We start from the raw sequence: 17,771 nt of genomic DNA, 5'->3' as shown, positions 1-17,771 counted from the left end.
TTCCCCCACAGACAGGACAACACATTCCACATACTTTTAATATCCCAGTCGTGAGGTACTGGTTGGGACGAAAACAACAGTCAGAGAATGAGTCCACCGAGGGATTCCACGCTTTGACCCAAGCAGTTCAGGCGAGCGCACTACCCACTGAGCTAGATCCCATCCTTTCCGATTTTGAAAGGAATTGTTAAGATGAAAACCGGCCTCGGTGGTGTCGTGTTTAAGCCATCGGACATAAGGCTGGTAGGTACTGAGTTCGCAGCCCGGTACCGGACCTCACCCAGAGCGAGTTTTAACAACTCGGTGGGTAGGTGTAAGACCACTACACCCTCTTCTCTCTCACTAATCACCAACAACTAACCCACTGTCTTGGACAGACATCCAGATAATTGAGTTGTGTGTCCAGGACAGCGTGCTTGAACCATAATTAAACATAAACACGAAAATAAGTTGAAATGAAATGAAATAAGATAGAAGATTAAAACGGAATGTAAAAACTCAGAAGGTGTGTAAAGGTATCGAATGGCGGACGTCCCTTTAACAAATACGTAATGTAAAATGTATTTTTAAAATTGTATTATTATTCACCAAAAACATTTGTGAAAATATGAAGCAAAAAGTAGGGGACGCTCAAGACCCTTCCCTCCACGTAAATGCAAACCTGTTGCGTTCGTGAAGACGACTATTTTCTATCCTGTGAACTACATGCATTTATTGTGATGTTTGGCCATATATTTTGTAACAACAATTGTAATGGTTGCTGACACTCTTATCGATGTTGCCAGTCCCGAAACACTCCGAAGCTGGGTCTGGGTCTTGTTACGATGAGTGGTACTTAGTCGAAAAAGAACCGCACTAAATCAAATGTGACAAAACACATCGCATCTATACTGGGGCGAACTACAGATCGCATACCTGTCAACTCTCATGCATTTGGCGTGAGTCTCACGCATTTGGCGTGAGTCTCACGCATTTGCAACAAACATCACGCTCTCACGCAACGTTACTATAATCTCACGCTTTTACTAAAAATAGAAATATTTTATAATCGTGGCTTATTTTAGAGCTGGATGGAATTATATGCTGATTATGCAGGGTCTCTGAATTCGTTACCGATTAGCATATCGAACCTACCCTCGGTTCAATACCAACAATCACTCGCGGGTGCTACCAATGACCGACGTGTATGGTTTAACATTAACCGTATTAATTAGTAAAACTTGCACTCGCTCGATTTCCATTTTGGACTTAAATAAACAACAACAAAAAAACTTCGCCCTGGACTCGACCAAGAGCCTGCAGTCCCTGGACCCTGACTTCTAATTTTCTCACGCCTAAGAATTGCCACAGGTTGACAGCTCTGAGATCGGGCAAAAGACGACACAGAACATGTACTATACATGTATTCTGTCACTGCCAGACTGGCAGCTGCATAATGTTCCAGCCCTACGTTTACATTTGTATATAAATAGATGGATGGATGGATGGGCGGACGGGCGGATAGGCAGGCAGACAGGCAAGCAGGCAGGCAGGTAAACATATATCTAGACAGACATACAGAGAGACAGATAGATAGATAGATAGATAGATAGCCAGACAGACATATAGACAGACAGACAGACAGATAACACTTATCAGTCATAGACCCAGTAACCCAGACATCAAAATACACCAGCCATGACGTCTTTCCAACACTATTCGGTGTGTTTTGGGCCTTACGCTGCACACGGTTTGTTATGTCTGACTGAATGACAGTTTAAATCAAATAAACTGATGTCAGAATACAGTAACCACTCAAAATCTTGGTTGCGTTCAGCATGTGTTTTTTTTGGCTCGGTCTGGCTGAACGCAGCCATGCCTTTGTTCCAGTTTTCTTATTTCCACAAACCATGGGACACTGGATGATAATGCCCTTGAAAGGAACTACCCGAAGTTTCCAACCATTGAAACATATTTCCAAAAAAATACATCTTTTTAACAAAATAGCTTACATCTTGAATACAGTGTATTGTTTGGAATATCAGTTTCTGTATATAGAATATGTTTTTGGTTGTCTTAATGTTAGTACGAGCTTAAATTTCATTTTATTTCTTAATATAAAAAATAATTCGTACCTACGAAATTAGTTGGAGGTAAAATACGATTTGGGCTACTACAAACAACAGGATATAATAACAGAAAACACATTCTGTATTCAGACACTGACATTTTAAACAAGAAAATGTATTTAATATGTAATTTGAATTGTTAAAAATTCTCTATCAGTCGAAAACATCTTACAATCACCTATGATGCGGGGGCCCACTGGGCTATTTTTCGTTACAGCCAGTGCACCACGACTGATATATCAAAGGTCGTGGTATGTGCTATCCTGTCTGTGGGATGGTGCATATAAAAGATCCCTTGCTACTAATGGAAAAATTTAGCGGGTTTTCTCTCTAAGACTATATTACAAAATTACCAAATCCTTGACATCCAATAGCCGATGATGAATAAATAAATGTGCTCTAGTGGTGTCGTTAAACAAAACAAACTATCAAACACATTAAAGTGATAAAACAGAACACTCAGAGCTGGTTTTGTTGAAGTATCAGTTTTATGGTTTTGCGATTTGAAGAACACAACAACAATTATTGGTATTTTTAATAAACAAGTAACATACTGACATGAGAATAATAAGTAACTTTCTTTAACATTGGTGTTATGTTATTGTCTGTTTTAAAGGATAGTTTTTAAGTTAAACTTTTTATAGTACTCCATCTTATTTTGTTGAAATCGTCTTGTAAACACGCGCCAGTATCCAGTCTGGATGAACATCAAATCCTGAAAAAAATATTGAGTAAACATATATACATGCTAGTTTATAATATATCACAATTATAGACGTAGCCCAGTGGTAAAGGGATCGCCAGAAGCGCGATCGATCTAGGATCCATCCCCGTCGGTGGGCTCATTGGGCTATTTCTCGTCCCATCCAGTCCACCATGACTAATATATCAAATGCCGTGGTATGTTTTTCCCTGTCTGTGGGATGGTGCAAATAAAAGATATCAAAACCTCTGCACTGGTTGGGATGTGGAAAAATGTGAGGACATAGAAGGCGATCGATTTTTCTACCAATCGTAGCTCAGACGACCGCTCTACCACTGGGCTACATTTCGAAATACACGTGGATGAATAATATACACCTGCGCCCCGTTCCACAAAACGATCTTAGCGCTAAGATCACCTTAAATGCATATGTTAGCTGTGCAGTTACGGTAATCTTAGGGCTAAGATTGCTTCGTGGAACGGGGCCCTGGACATTAATTAAGCATCATTTAAATTGTACTGCAAGCAGAAACGCGCCTAGAAACAGTTGTTCGTACTGACTGGAGTATTGCCAGGTATTGACATTTTTTACATGTTTTGTATATGTTGAGTATTTACCGAATTGACATTAATAAATTAATTATTTATAAATGTGATGTCTGTCCTTTCTGCCTAGAATACATTAAATATTGATGTAACGACAGTATTAATTGCTGTCCATCTTTTTCGATGTCATCAGAGAACACAGTACATTAATTTCAGTGTTTTGTATCAAAGACATAGTCACACTAACATACGTGTACAGTACAAGTTATGTGGTCAAAACTAAGTGGTGCTAAAGTAAGTTCCAGGACCCAGATCTTCGAAGATATTTAGCGCTACGACATCGCAAGATCGTTGTAGGCTATGGCATGCGTCGTTGTGACGTCAGCGCTTACGAGGGTTTTACGGTTTTATCGTAGCTTTAAGATAGCTTAGTCTCTCTCTCTCTCTCTCTCTCTCTCTCTCTCTCTCTCTCTCTCTCTCTCTCTCTCTCTCTCTCTCTCTCTCTCTCTCTCTCCCCTCCCCCTCTCTTTCTCTCTCTCTCTCTCTCTCTCTCTCTCTCTCTCTCTCTCTCTCTCTCTCTGTCTCTCTGTATATTCTATTTCTTTCACCTCTCCTCTCTCTCTCTCTCTCTCTCTCTCTCTCTCTCTCTCTCTCCCCATCTCTCTCTCTCTCTGTGTATCTTCTATTTCTCTCTCACCCCCCTCTCTCTCCTCTCTCTCTCTCTCATCCCCTCTCTCTCTCTCTCTCTCTCTCTCTCTCTCTCTCTCTCTGTGTGTGTGTGTGTGTGTGTGTGTGTGTGTGTGTGTGTGTGTTTATATTTAGTGTAAAGGCGCTACACAGTGAAGTATAAACAGGTGGTCTCTTGGAACATGGCTGCTGAACACAGGTCGTTTTAATATGAGGGTTGAAGTGTGATAAGCAACTGATGAACACTCATTAAAATAATATCCATGCTCTTTATAAGGTGAGCAATGGTTCATTTTCACTGAACCAAAGCTAAAATGATATTTAATCGATGAGGCTAATCATAATTTATGTCCGTGCTGATACTGTTCAAGCACTCTGGGCATACAACCGTACTGTCAGGGTTGTGTGTTCAGGAGAAGTTGATCGGTTCGTGTCACTGGCGTATATGATTTTATATTGGGGGGAGGGGGGGGGGGGGGGCATATTGAGGGGCCAACCCACATTATATATGTATGTATGGAGCATTTTGTCTTTAGTCCGTCCCAGCCTCTTACAAAAATGTGGGTTTTTTGTGTGTAAATAATTTCAGTTTGGTTTGACGTAAGTACAAAAGTAAAAGTGTTTTGGAAATAACGAAAAACAAAAACTGGTGTGTGTGCAATTTAGAAAATAATCGGCTCAGAAATAAATAACTTGTACTAAATTCCACAGTATGGAAAAAAAAAACGCGTTGTGTTTGTATTTTGCATTAGTCACTGATAGTATATCATGGTGAGGCGAGTTTTACACCTGTAAGACTTTTTTTTTTTTTTTTTTTTTTTTTAAAGATTTATTGCCCCCAGAACATAGGCAGTGAACAGGTTGGGGAACCTGTAAGACTTGTGTAGACAGTGTAGCATATAGGATCTGATTGGATCAAAGTTCGAAGTGCACCTACCTTTAAAGAACACATAAAATAGAACACATATGCCTTTGATGAGATGTTATAAAACGTTGTTTCATCTGACCCGTAAATCATTGTAATTTGATTTCATCTGATGTGCGGGATCCAACTAAACTTGGGATGACCATTTTTCAGCGAAACTAAGGCAGTCAAAGACGTTTCCCATCATGTCTACAACTAAGAGCATACCCCTCCCCCATGTTCTGATTTACTTTAAAGGGACATGTCCTAGTTTTTAAACACCAAGACATATTTTTCACTGTTAGAGCCAATTATGATCACTGAAATCAAACATTACTTATATTTTATTATTATCCATTTCCATAAAACCGAAGTGTTTCTGGTCATCCTGATGTTTCTAATACCACAAAATGCATTTTTGATATTTTTAGAAACGCACGTGCGTCTGAGAAGCAACGGTTATGTAGTCGCGTTTTAGAATATTTTAAGGGTATTTCAACGTCACAGACTCTTGTTTCACTCTGTTGTATCCAAATTTGTTACAGGTTTGTAAATTAACCAAATTTAGTGTCAATTTTTACGGGTTGAAACTAGGGTCTAAGTGAAAAATATGCCTTAGTGTTTAAAAACTAGGGTGTGTCCCTTTAAGGATGAGGGATTGTAGTATTTATATCTATTGTGTGTGTTAATCAGCCACTCACCTTACTATTGTCTATGAAATGTGGTTTACATCATATAGGTATTTTCAAAACGTGATTTCGATTGAATGGGACAGTCCTTTTCCATGAGGTAGAGTCTAACAACAATGAACTCTTAAGGAGTGATTGCCAATTAGATTATAAAGTTTCTTTGTTTTGTTTAACGACACCACTAGAGCACATTGATGTATTAATCATCAGCTATTGGATGTCAAACATTCGGTAATTGCGATATATAGTCTTAGAGAGGAAACCCGCTACATTTTGCCATTAGTAGCAAGGGATCTTTTATATGCACCATCTCACAGATAGGATACCATGGCCTTTGATATGCCAATCGAGGTGCACTGGCTGGAATGAGAAATAGCCCGACGGGGATCGATCCCAAACAGACCGCGCATTAAGCTACGTCCCGCCCCCCCCCCCCCCCCCCCCCCCCCCTTGCTAGACATCAGTGGAATATTATTTTACTATAGGGTGTGTACTACATGTACCAAATCAAATCACATAGACGACAATAGTAACATATGTGGCTAAAACTCCTACTTGCAGCGTATCAATCGACATAAACACGACAGATATAAATTATTTATACTACCAGACGTCACCCTTAAAGTGAATTAGAAAACAATGGGGGTCATTTAAGAGATAACGGGTAGCGTCTATGACTACCCTAGTTCCGGAAAATAATTGAGTACTTTTTTTTTTACAGGTACCCCATACATGTTTCAAGCACATGGCTACTTTACACAGTGGAACTAGATGAAATAAAATTGCATACATCTTTTGCCCAGATGAAACTAATTTTTTTTACAACCAACACACTCACATTTATCACCAATCACAGGACTGGTGGTGTTAACTTCTCTATCAAAAGTTGGGTGCACCTCGAACTTTGACCCAGCCGGAAGTTATTTGGTTTAGTACTACCTTTTTGTAAACATACCTCAGGATGCTGAAAGATGGACTTTTCTCACTGTACTGGGGTGTTGGTATTGCTCAATCCATTGCCATTGGTACCATAACCTCCAGCTCCCCATCTCCAGCCAGGTCCCCACCCTCGTCCTCCTCTACCACCCCATCTCCAGCCAGGTCCCCATCCTCTACCGCCAGGACCCCCTCCTCCGCCGCCAGGACCCCATCCTCTGCCACCAGGACCCCCTCCACCGCCAGGGCCCCATCCTCTGCCGCCACGACCCCAACCTCCGCCCGGTCCCCACCCTCTGCCAGGACCCCATCCACCACCGCACATAGGGCACCCACCCCAGTGACGTCTACCCCAGTATGGTTGATTGTTTGAGTCTGGCAGCGGTTGAGTTTGGTCATAGTTAGTATTTCCATTAAAAGGATTCCATGGTCGAGATGTCGGTATTAAAATCCGTCGCAGTGGTGTGGTGTCTTGTGCTGATGTTGCACAAAACACTATCCAACCTGTAAGAAACAGAAAACAATACCGTGGTGGTGAAAACCTCGAAGAACTAGTATTCTAAAGCGCTATCCTAACCGTCCGCGAGCGAATGAATGAATGAATGAATGTTTAACGACACCCCAGCACGAAAAATACATCGGCTATTGGGTGTCAAACTATGGTAATGGGAATCGTCCGCGAGCGATGCGAGCGATTATTTTAAAAATCATTGATTTCCATTGCCGTATCCTAACTGCACGCACGCGACGCGACATATTTATAAAATAGTCGCTCGCCTCGCTCGCGTCGCTCGCGTCCGGTTAGGAGACCGCTTTATAGAAAACATTTGTAAATTGTATCTTAACCGGACGTGAGCGATGCGAGCGATGCGAGCGATTATTTTAGAAATCATTGATTTCAATCGCCGTATTAATAAATCTGTCGCGTCGCACGTGACCAGTTAAGCTCTACGTCCGCAAATCGGAAAACACAACAGGGTTATCCTCTGATTCATAATATTTTTTTTCTTTATACCGACTCTCTTCCTAAGCAAATCAATCTGGAATAGGTCGATTAAATCTAATGATTAACCAAGCTAATGTTGATCACGTACGATGATGATGTTAGTGGTAGCAAAAGAGATGATGATGATAATGAAGTTGATGATGAATCGATGATATTGACGATGACAAAGGCGATGATGATTACGACGATGATGATGATGATGATATTGATGATGATGATGATGATGACGACGATTATAATGATGACGACGACGACCATGATGATGACGATGATTATGATAATGATTTGATGATGATGGCGATGATAGTAATGGTGATGATTATGGCGATCACCACAGGTAACCTTTAATGTATTAGTGTGAGGAAGGAAACCCGCTGCAGGCAAAATGCTGCATATATAAGGAACAGTTTACATGCGCACTTCCCAAAGACAAAACATCACATCCTACGTCCTTTGGTACATCTGGCAACAACTGTGTCCGTTGACGTCACCAGATCCTAGAAACCGCAGCCTACACCCTACTCATTTCTCCTAGTTGTGCATATGATGACCGTTAGACTGGTTTACACTGCGTTACACGACATTAGTAGCTTTCTACTCTAGAAACAAGTTCAGCCAAGTAGTCTTCAAAGCCGGAGGAGGATGTAGATAATATAAATAGCAGAGCGCTTGTCTGAAGTCGTAGAATCAATTGTCCTGTCTGGATTGGTTAATATTAACATTACTTCTATTTATTTAGTATAGTACTATTCGATTACATGTATATTAAACCAATAATACATGTATCTCTCAGTATACGTAATAATGACTTATATGTATTAAATAATATAAGTCAATAGAACCTTAATTTATTTATTTATTATTATTATTATTATTATTATTATTTACTAAATCACTCTCCACCATAATACTGTACATATCCTGTATATATTTATTATTTTGTTGTACATTGTATTATGCTGATAAGTTGTAAAAACTTAAAGCAATAAAGAACTTGAACTTGAACTTGGATCAATTGAATTTTTCACCGTCCACAAAAAACAGTCCCACGACTGGTATATCAAAGATCATGATTTTGCAGGCTCGTAGGAAACAGGAGTGGAGAGCCGGTGCTTCCCCTCATTTGAGAACGAAGATGTACGGGGGTTTGTTTTTTGGGGTTGTTTTTTTCCTATTCTCTATAAATAATGATTAAAATATGGCTTTTGCGCCCCTCCCCCACTAAAGACTGTTCCCCCGTCACCAGAGATTGTGCCTCCACCCCCTCCAGATGTCATTCTTACGGGCCTGTTTTGTGCAGTGCTACCTTTAAGAAAGGTGCGCTATACGATTAATTGTTGAAGTAGCCCACGTGGCGACCAGTGGGTTTTCTTTCCCAACTATCTGGAACAGAGATTGTTTTCCTTTCCACCACATCCACACATATACTGAAGAACAATAAAAAGCAAATATTAATTTAGTTTTCTTGAATATATTTTAAATTATTAAGTTTGAATTTCTCTTAGTTTTTGTCCCGATTAAAAGTATCAAAGTCCATTTTGAAGGTTTCTTTACCGAATTAATTGTATCATGGAAAAGATATTCGTGTTTCGTTTGTTGTGCAGTATACTTAAACCTTTCAGACGGGTCAAGAAGGAAAACATTTAAGCAAACATTTTCACCCATTTGTTTTTTATCCTGTTATTTTCACTCAATCTAATTAAAATTAGCTCCAGTGGTTAATTACTATTACCCGTGGATCTAACAGCACCCCGTTGGAGATCATGTCCAGTTGACCTTTCATTCGATCAATCAAAACCTTACTTGCAAAATCATGCAAGTGATTTGAAAAGAATTTGAAAAGATTCGGGATTATGCCGAGGGTATACGAAATGATTCGGGTGAATTACGAAGTATGCTGAAAACTAATTTCAATATAAAATTTTATATAAAATTCGTTTCAAGACAAACAAAAAAAACCGTGATGGTATAGCCATAAAATCTGTTTATACTAGTATACAATCCAGAGTTTATTATTGCACTTTTCCCCCTGTTTTTTTTAATGTTGAAATAGACCAACAAGTTCGCCTATTGCATAAATAGTCTCGCACGATATTTTTGGAATTTGTATGCTCCCGAATAACGCTACAAAAGGCGAAGTGTAATTGGTCAATATTTAAATTGTTATTTATACATGAAATGTCACCTGGACATTGGAGTCCATGCAATGCTGTTAGATCTACTGGTAGACCAGTAGAGCTAATTTTAATCAGATTGATTTTCACCATCTTTGATATATTTCCCGTTCCTGTTAGGCCAAAAGGTGTGGTATGTGTATTCTGTCTGTTAATCGCCAATAGTTGAATTATTGTACTGAAGCGAGTCATTTATATCATTTTCAGACAATTTGGCATATTTTCCATATATTGGACAGTTACAGGCTTTCTGCCAGAAAATAATTTGAGGGTACATAATAAAGACAAAATAGATCAAACGTTCCACTACTAGGTGGTTATAGGTTTGAAATCTTTTGAAATTGGATACTGTATTTCATGTACTTTTAATTTTTTTTAAAACAACAGTTCTATCTAAACAATATAACATTGTATCCATTAATTTCCAAGATTTTAGAATACGTAATTTTACCCTTCATACCCTTGGTAGAAACCCTGATGTAGCCCAGTAGTCGTAAACTGAATAAGGTAGATTAAAACAAAATAATTAAAATTTCTTGGTTATATTAAAATTATGAAATATTAGATAATATACTTACATGATAAAACTAATTGATAAGCGAATCCGGTTTGAAAAGAAACCATGATGTGTGAAAGAAAGAATATGTAAAAAATCTCAAGTCTGGGTCGTAAATATACTGGCGCAGTGACCCGAACGTGCGTTGACGTATTTATGTAATCAATGCTAAAGAACAATAGCGGTGTTGGGTTCAGAACATCACCACCAATGTCACCGTTGTAACAGAACCCGCGTTTCTTATCGTAACAATTTATATAATGTTCTGTGTGTACTGTTGGTATATTATAGAGAAATAACCTCATGCTTAAAATGAAGATTTTTCTTCTTTCATTCATTTTGTATATATTTGTTTTGGGTTTTTTCTTCTTTTCTTTTTTCTTTTCGTAAAAACAGTAAAGGTTCTTTAATGCGTTTAATTAATTTGTTTCTGTGTGGATATATGAATTTGTTTACGTAGCTTTCGAGAACATCTCACTGTCGAACAAACCAGCCTCGGTGGTGCAGTGGTTAAGCTATCGGACTAAAGGCTGGTAGGTACTGGGTTAGCATCTCGGTTCTGCAACGCCCCCCCCCCCCCCCTCCTCCAAAGGAGCAGAAGCTGTATTGTTGTTTTGTTGATTACAGGAAAGCCTTTGACAGTATAAATAGATTAACTATTATTTAAATTAGCCCGAAACGGTATCACAGGGAAAATTCATACCATTATTAAATCTATGTATGAGGTCTTAAAGACGTGTGTAAAATTCCAATCTGGTTTTTGTGACTTTTTCAGTCGTAACACAGGACTTATGCAAGGCGAAGCCTTGTCACCATTTTTGTTTTCATTGTAAGTAAATGATTTTGAGAACGAGTTAATTAAAGGTTCTAGTAAGCCGATGTATATACAACATATTTCACTGTTTCTTTTAATGTACGCAGACGCTACTGTGCTGCTGTCAGAGTCTGTTGATGGTCCGCAGAAGATATTAGATTCGTTATATACTTATAGTACTAAATGGAATACTGATGTAAATATAGAAGAAAAAAAATTGTATTCAGAAACGGGGGAAATTGCCACTAAAGACAAATGGACTTACAAAAAAAAGTTAAAAAGTTTGTTTTATTTAACGACGCCACTAGGGCACATTGATTTTTTTATCTTATCATCAGCTATTGGACGTCAAACATATGGTCATTCTGACACTGTTTTTAGAGGAAACCCGCTGTCGCCACATAGGCTACTCTTTTACGACAGGCAGCAAGGGATCTTTTATTTGCGCTTCCCACAGACAGGATAGCACAAACCATGGCCTTTGTTGAACCAGTTATGGATCACTGGTCGGTGCAAGTGGTTTACACCTACCCATTGAGCCTTGCGGAGCACTCACTCAGGGTTTGGAGTCGGTATCTGGATTAAAAATCCCATGCCTCTACTGGGATTGGACTTACAATGATAATATAATCCAAGTGGTTGATAGTTTTAATTATCTTGGATTAACGTTAAATTACAATGGTAAATTTACAAAAACTCAAAAATTAACTGCTTTACAAGGCTGCAAAACCATGGGTCATATTCTCAGACTATGTAATAATCTATCACTTCATAAGGAAACACAGTTACATGTGTTGATACTTATATATCTAGTGTGCTAAATTATGGATGTGAAGTATGGGGTTTTGACCCAGCTCATGATGTAGAAAAAGTTCATATGGATTTTTGTAAAATGATATTGTATGTGAAATAATGTACAATGAATGCAGCTGTGTTAACAGAATTAGGAAGATTGCCTCTACATGTAGTACGTAAAGTAAGAATTGTTAAATATTGGTTGAAGCTTTTAGAAACGAAGAATTGTATCTTGAAATCAATATATGATGATATGTTAGAAAGTCAGGAATCTTTTAACTGGCTACACCATGTAAAACATTTATTATTTTCTTTAGGATTTGGAGATGTATGGTTTAATCAGCAAGTTGATAATCATGTAATATTTATAAAAAGAGTTAGCATGCGCCTGTCAGATCACTGTATTTAAGAAATAAACAAATTGTTGAACAATTCAACTAAATGTAATATTTTAAGGTATTTAACAGATACTTTTTGTTTACAATATTATCTGAGGATATCATTACCTATTTGTTATTCATCTCGTCACAAAATTTCGTGTTTCATCGCACCAATTACTCATTGAACAAGGAAGGTATTGTGGAACTGAACGATCACAGAGAAAATGTTGTATGTGTAATCGGGATAACATTGAAGATGAATTTCATTTTATTTTAATATGTCTATTGTATTTGCATATTCGCGTATTGTATATAAAAAAAAATACTACTGGTTAAGCCAATCTGTTTTTAAATTAATACAATTACGGTCTGTTCAGAATAGAAAACAACTTTGTAACCTTGGAAAATATTTAAAACATGCATTACATTTAAGATCGCAACATGTATAACTGTTCATCCTCCAAATACACATCCACTTGTTTATGTTTATGCTGATGAGTATTTATATATAACTTATAATATTGTATATACTTGTATGCTTATGAGCCGCACGGCTTAAAATAAATAAACTACTACTACTACGGGTAGGGGTGAGGCCACTTCTCCGACTTCTCTCTCACTAACCATTAACAACTAACCAATAACTTTCTGTCCTGGTTAGATAGCTCTGACGTGAGTACCAAGTATAGCGTGACTGAACCTTAATTGAATAATAACACGTCTTACCGCGTCGATCTCCAGACTGGGAATGGTTTGGTTTATGGGAATATGCATATAAAATATTAATTGTTCCTCTTCGGCACGAGTAAATTATGCGGGTTTTCTCCCATTCTCTTGACCAAATGTTGACATTATTATGTTGACACAAAAGAGAGCTCTGTAGTTCAAATTGTATCAACTTGTAAATAAAAACATTCAAAAAATATTTTCTTCTTTTTTTTTCTTCTTTTTTTTGCGATATAACTGATAAATACTAGATATGATTTATATACTAGATCTTAACTAACATATAAAACTAGATTAGTAAACAGTCTAGTCGACTGATGTTACTTGTTTTGTTTGTTTGTGTTTTGTTTTGATGTTGTTGTTGCTGTTGTTGTTGCTGTTGCTGTTGTTGTTGCTGTTGTTGTTGTCTTCAAATCACTTGTCATCAAGTTATTATTGGCCTTGACCACTAAGATTACTTGACCGTGTCCAGGTTAAAGGTATGTGACCAGTAACCATTGTGTTACCAAGCTAGCTTAGCGCTGCATGCTTATGAATTGATCAATATTCATGCACAGCGGTTTTCTGCCTTGTGTTTTGGCCGAGTCAGTTTCGGCCAAGGTCGTTCGCTGGTATCGGTGCGACCTACTGAGTAAACTTAAGCTGTGACTGACACATTAAACAGAGTTACTCTGTTCGCTTCTTCTAGTGTTTACAAAACTGGAGATCTTCTCTCGGACCACAAAATGATTGCTATTCCCGGGTTTCTGCTGGTGTGTGCGGTACTGGCCTTGGTGTATTATCTACGGAAATGGTTTCCGCTGTTCAAGCAATGGAGACTGTGGCATGCTGCATTGGACGACACCGTGCCTCATTTACCTCTCCATTGGCTCTTCGGAAGTCTGCCAAATGTATGTCATGTTAGTATGCGAGTTCAGGAAGGCGAGCGTTCGCAGTCGATCGTCAAACGGTTTTGTTTTGTTGTTGTTGTTGTTGTTTTGTTTTTGGTGGGGGAGGATGTTGTTTAATTTGCGCCTCAACGTTAGATGGGTGTGATGTGATAAAAAGTGACGATGCCAGTAAACTTGTTCGCGAGCGCTCGGCTTCCTGAACACGAATGGTTTATCTTTCTGTAAGGGCTGTTCCAAAGCTGATAATATGAGGGGAGGAGATTGTATGGCTGATGGGTCGGTTGCATTCTCTTCTCTGTTTTTTTTTCTATGCATACTGTGTTTAAATAACATTTTAGTTTGTAGTTTGTACATTATTTTAAAATATCTCCCTCCCCTCCTAGATTATTAATACTAGAACAGCCCTAATTGTGTTTGATATGTAGTAGTAGGCCTAGCTAATTTGAAATAAATAACTTTTGAATTTTATACTTTTATGTACAATTTATCTCATATAATATATGATACTGTTCATTTTCCTAACAGTTTCGTATGCACGGCCGTAACTTGCAGAGGTAGGGAACATGTAGGCAGCCTCCCCTCCATAAGAAAGACCCCCCCCCCCCCCCCATGAGCTACAATTCGGCCGGCAATCTATGTCAACATTACTCAAATAGCTCCATTTATTTTCGATTAACCGTTCCAAATTACCTCATGAAAAAATGCGCAATCTTTTATGTATTGGACTTAATTCTACGCGATATTCCAACTTCAAAAGCACCACAAATACCCGCACCCGCTACCCTGGTCGGCCTGTTGGTGCTCTCTTGTACTGGCCAGCACGGGCAGTCCCCACCTCAAACCCTTTCCTGTCCTGAACGGAGGAGCCAACATGGGTCTACACCGGCGCCCATGACAGGCGTGCGCTACAACAGCTTGCTCTGAATGTGCACGTTAAGCCCTATAACCTGACCTGACCTGACCTGACCTCCACCACCACCAAAAAAAAAAGAGAAGAAGAAACAAAACATAAATAAATAAATAAATAAATAAATAAAATAAAATAAAATAAAATAAAATAAAATAAAATAAAATAAAATAAATAAATAAATAATCCACTAGGTTTGAACGAAATGCGTAAGATGATCTCATGGAACTACAATAAGTACATGTGTTTGTTTTTTCAGATAAAATCTCATCGTGATCTCATACATATGCATAAGCCGATCATCAATAGCGGGTCCAAGTTTTTTCTCTGGTGGCTGGGGCCGGTTCGGGCCTGTGTAGGGGTCGTGCACCCAGACACTGTGAGACACATCCTGAAAACCTCGCTACCCAAGTGTAAATCAGGGGCGGGGTACGACCTTCTCAAGCCATGGATAGGTAAGTTCGTGGAGTTGGTTCTAGGTTAGTGGTTAGAGCGCTCGTCTGACATGGGAGGGGTAACGCCAGCGTGGGCCGAATTTACGAAGCCCGTTTTTCTTAAACGCTGATGTTTAAGATTGTAAATTACCTAGTTACACACGTGTAAGACTTAAACAGGCTTTATAAAGTCGGCCATATCTGTACTTTGATTTCTCATATTATTATATATTGATAAAAATAAAATAAGGAACACACCAACACTATTAACAAAGACTACAACGGAAAGGCAATCCCACACTACTGACATTCAAACCCGCATTTACATCTTTGTCATGCATTTATAATGAAATAATATTTCCATATGCTTACCTTTTCTGACACCTGATAGCATATGTGTATTTTTGTGCTGGGGTGTAGTTTTAAAAACATTCATTCATTCATGCATTCATTATAATGAATTGAATTTCGTCTACTGTATCAACTGTCCCCTTATTTATTTTTCCCCAGTTTAACTTAGTCTTGTAGAAAGTAGTGTCACCAGTGACTTATACAAATGAAGGAAGGAAGACATTTTTTATTTAACGACGCACTCAGCACATTTTATTTACGGATATATGGCGTCAGACATATGGTTAAGGACCACACAGATATTGAGGGAGGAAATCCGCTGTAACCACATAATGGGCTACTCTTTTCGATTAGCAGCAAGGGATCTTTTATATGCACCATCCCATAGACAGGGTAGCACATAATACCACGGCCTTTGATGTACCAGTTGTGGTGCACTGGCTGGATTATACAAATGTGCTATACCACAAATCTAAACCTTTGATCGCATCCAGATTTGTTCCAGTTCTACAGGAATGGTTACTTTACATAATTATCGTGTTTATTTTGACACAATATTAACGTGAAAAATGAAAGATCGTTTGTAATGTAGCTCTGAAGTAAAAGTAAAGTTTGTTTTATTTAACGACACCACTAGAGTACATTGATTTATTAATAATCGGCTATTGAATGTCAAACATGAGGTAATTTAGATATATACTGAAATAATAGATTAATATCTCCTTGAAGATTTACATATATGTTTCAGCAAGAGTTTATTTGCCAAGCTCAGTCGTAAAAAGCTCGCTTGATGCGCGATCGATCTCATATCGACCCCCGTTGGTGGCCCATTGGGCTATTTCTCATTCCAGCCAGTGCTCCACGACTGGTATATCAAAGGCCGTGGTATGTGCTATCCTCCTTGTGGGATGGTGCATATAACAGATTTCTTGCCAATAATGGAAAAAATTAAGACTATATGTCAAAATTACCAAATGTTTGACATCCAGTAGCCGATGATTAATAAATCAGTGTGCTCTAGTAGTGTCGAGAAACAAAAACAAACTTTAAACTCGTATGTATGCTCCCTACCATTCTGACATCCTCTCGAAAGTCACCAATGTATCCGTTTTCTGCAGGACGATGTTTTACTGGGTGGACTACAGACTGGCGTAGTTTAAAATGTCCTGGGGTGTCGTTAAAGCAATCATTCCTCTCCTTTATTCAGGCGACGGGCTGTTGCTTAGCGACGGAGAGAAGTGGGAGAGGAACCGGCGACTGCTGACTCCGGCCTTCCACTTCGACATCTTGCGGCCTTATGTGAAGATTTATAACCAAGTCGCCAAAACGCTGACGGTAATACCTTTATAAAGCTTCTTTTTCAAGTCTCTCGCCTTTCCTGTCATGGACGGAGGAGCCGGCCAAGGCCGGCTCTTGTGCCCACGACAGGCGTGCGTTACAACAGCTTGTTCTGAATGTGCACGTAAAACCCTATGACATGACATGACATAAGTCTCTCGCCGGCCCGTCATCGACAGAACTCTCTGGCGAAGTCAGATGTTGTGCCCACGACACGCGTGCTTTAACAGTTATTTGATGGAAGCATGCCAAAAATTACCCACACATATCCACCCACACTCTCACCGGTTTCGGTGGTGTCGTGGTTAAGTCATCGGACATAAAGCTGGTAGGTACTGGGTTCGCAGCCCGGTACCGGCTCCCTTCTGAACATGCCTCAGATAAACTGTGCATAAGTTACAGTTGGCGAGGCTTGCCCTTTTAAAGATTAAAGTTTTTGTTTTGTTTAACGATATCACTAGTACACATTGATTTATTTATTATCGGCTGTTGAATGTCAATCATTTGATCATTTTTATATATAGTGGAAACCCGTCACATTTTTCCATTAGTACCAAAGAACCTTTTATATGCGCCATCCCATAGGCAGGATAGCACATGCCACGGTCTTTGATATACCAGCCATGGTGCACTGGTTGGAACGAGAAATCGCCCAATCCCCCACCCCACCCCACCCGACGGTTGCTAAATTAGTTCTAGTAGATGTGGCGACTGTGTGGTGTTTCAGAACAAGCTGGGAGTGTGGAGGCAGGAGTATGTGGAGGTGTGTAAACCATCTGGTCTTGTGTTTCAGAACAACCTGGGAGTGTGAAGGAGGTGGTGTGTGG

The 17,771-nt window shown here is 39.0% G+C and overlaps 1 protein-coding gene and 1 long non-coding RNA gene across 2 annotated transcripts in view; one reads left to right on the top strand and one right to left on the bottom strand.

Moving 5' to 3' along the window:
• Positions 1-2,577: 2,577 nt before the first annotated feature.
• Positions 2,578-10,459, bottom strand: LOC121389770. The gene is made up of 3 exons (XR_005960104.1): positions 10,332-10,459; positions 6,593-7,077; positions 2,578-2,823 (listed from the first exon to the last, which is right to left on the bottom strand). It is a non-coding gene; the product is annotated as an uncharacterized LOC121389770 (long non-coding RNA).
• Positions 10,460-13,587: 3,128 nt separating this feature from the next.
• Positions 13,588-17,771, top strand: part of LOC121389759 (cytochrome P450 4A24-like) — a 15,627-nt gene continuing 11,443 nt past the window's right edge. Inside the window, exons 1-3 of the mRNA XM_041521411.1 lie at positions 13,588-13,914; positions 15,081-15,276; positions 16,814-16,941. Coding sequence (XP_041377345.1) covers positions 13,750-13,914; positions 15,081-15,276; positions 16,814-16,941 — 489 coding nt within the window. The 5' untranslated portion in view covers positions 13,588-13,749. The remainder of the gene's footprint in view (positions 13,915-15,080; positions 15,277-16,813; positions 16,942-17,771) is intronic.

The sequence above is a fragment of the Gigantopelta aegis genome, chromosome 3 (assembly GCF_016097555.1).
Source record: "Gigantopelta aegis isolate Gae_Host chromosome 3, Gae_host_genome, whole genome shotgun sequence".
Classification (NCBI taxonomy): domain Eukaryota; kingdom Metazoa; phylum Mollusca; class Gastropoda; order Neomphalida; family Peltospiridae; genus Gigantopelta; species Gigantopelta aegis.
Note: the sequence above shows the minus strand (reverse complement) of the source record. Positions and strands in the feature narration are given on the sequence as shown.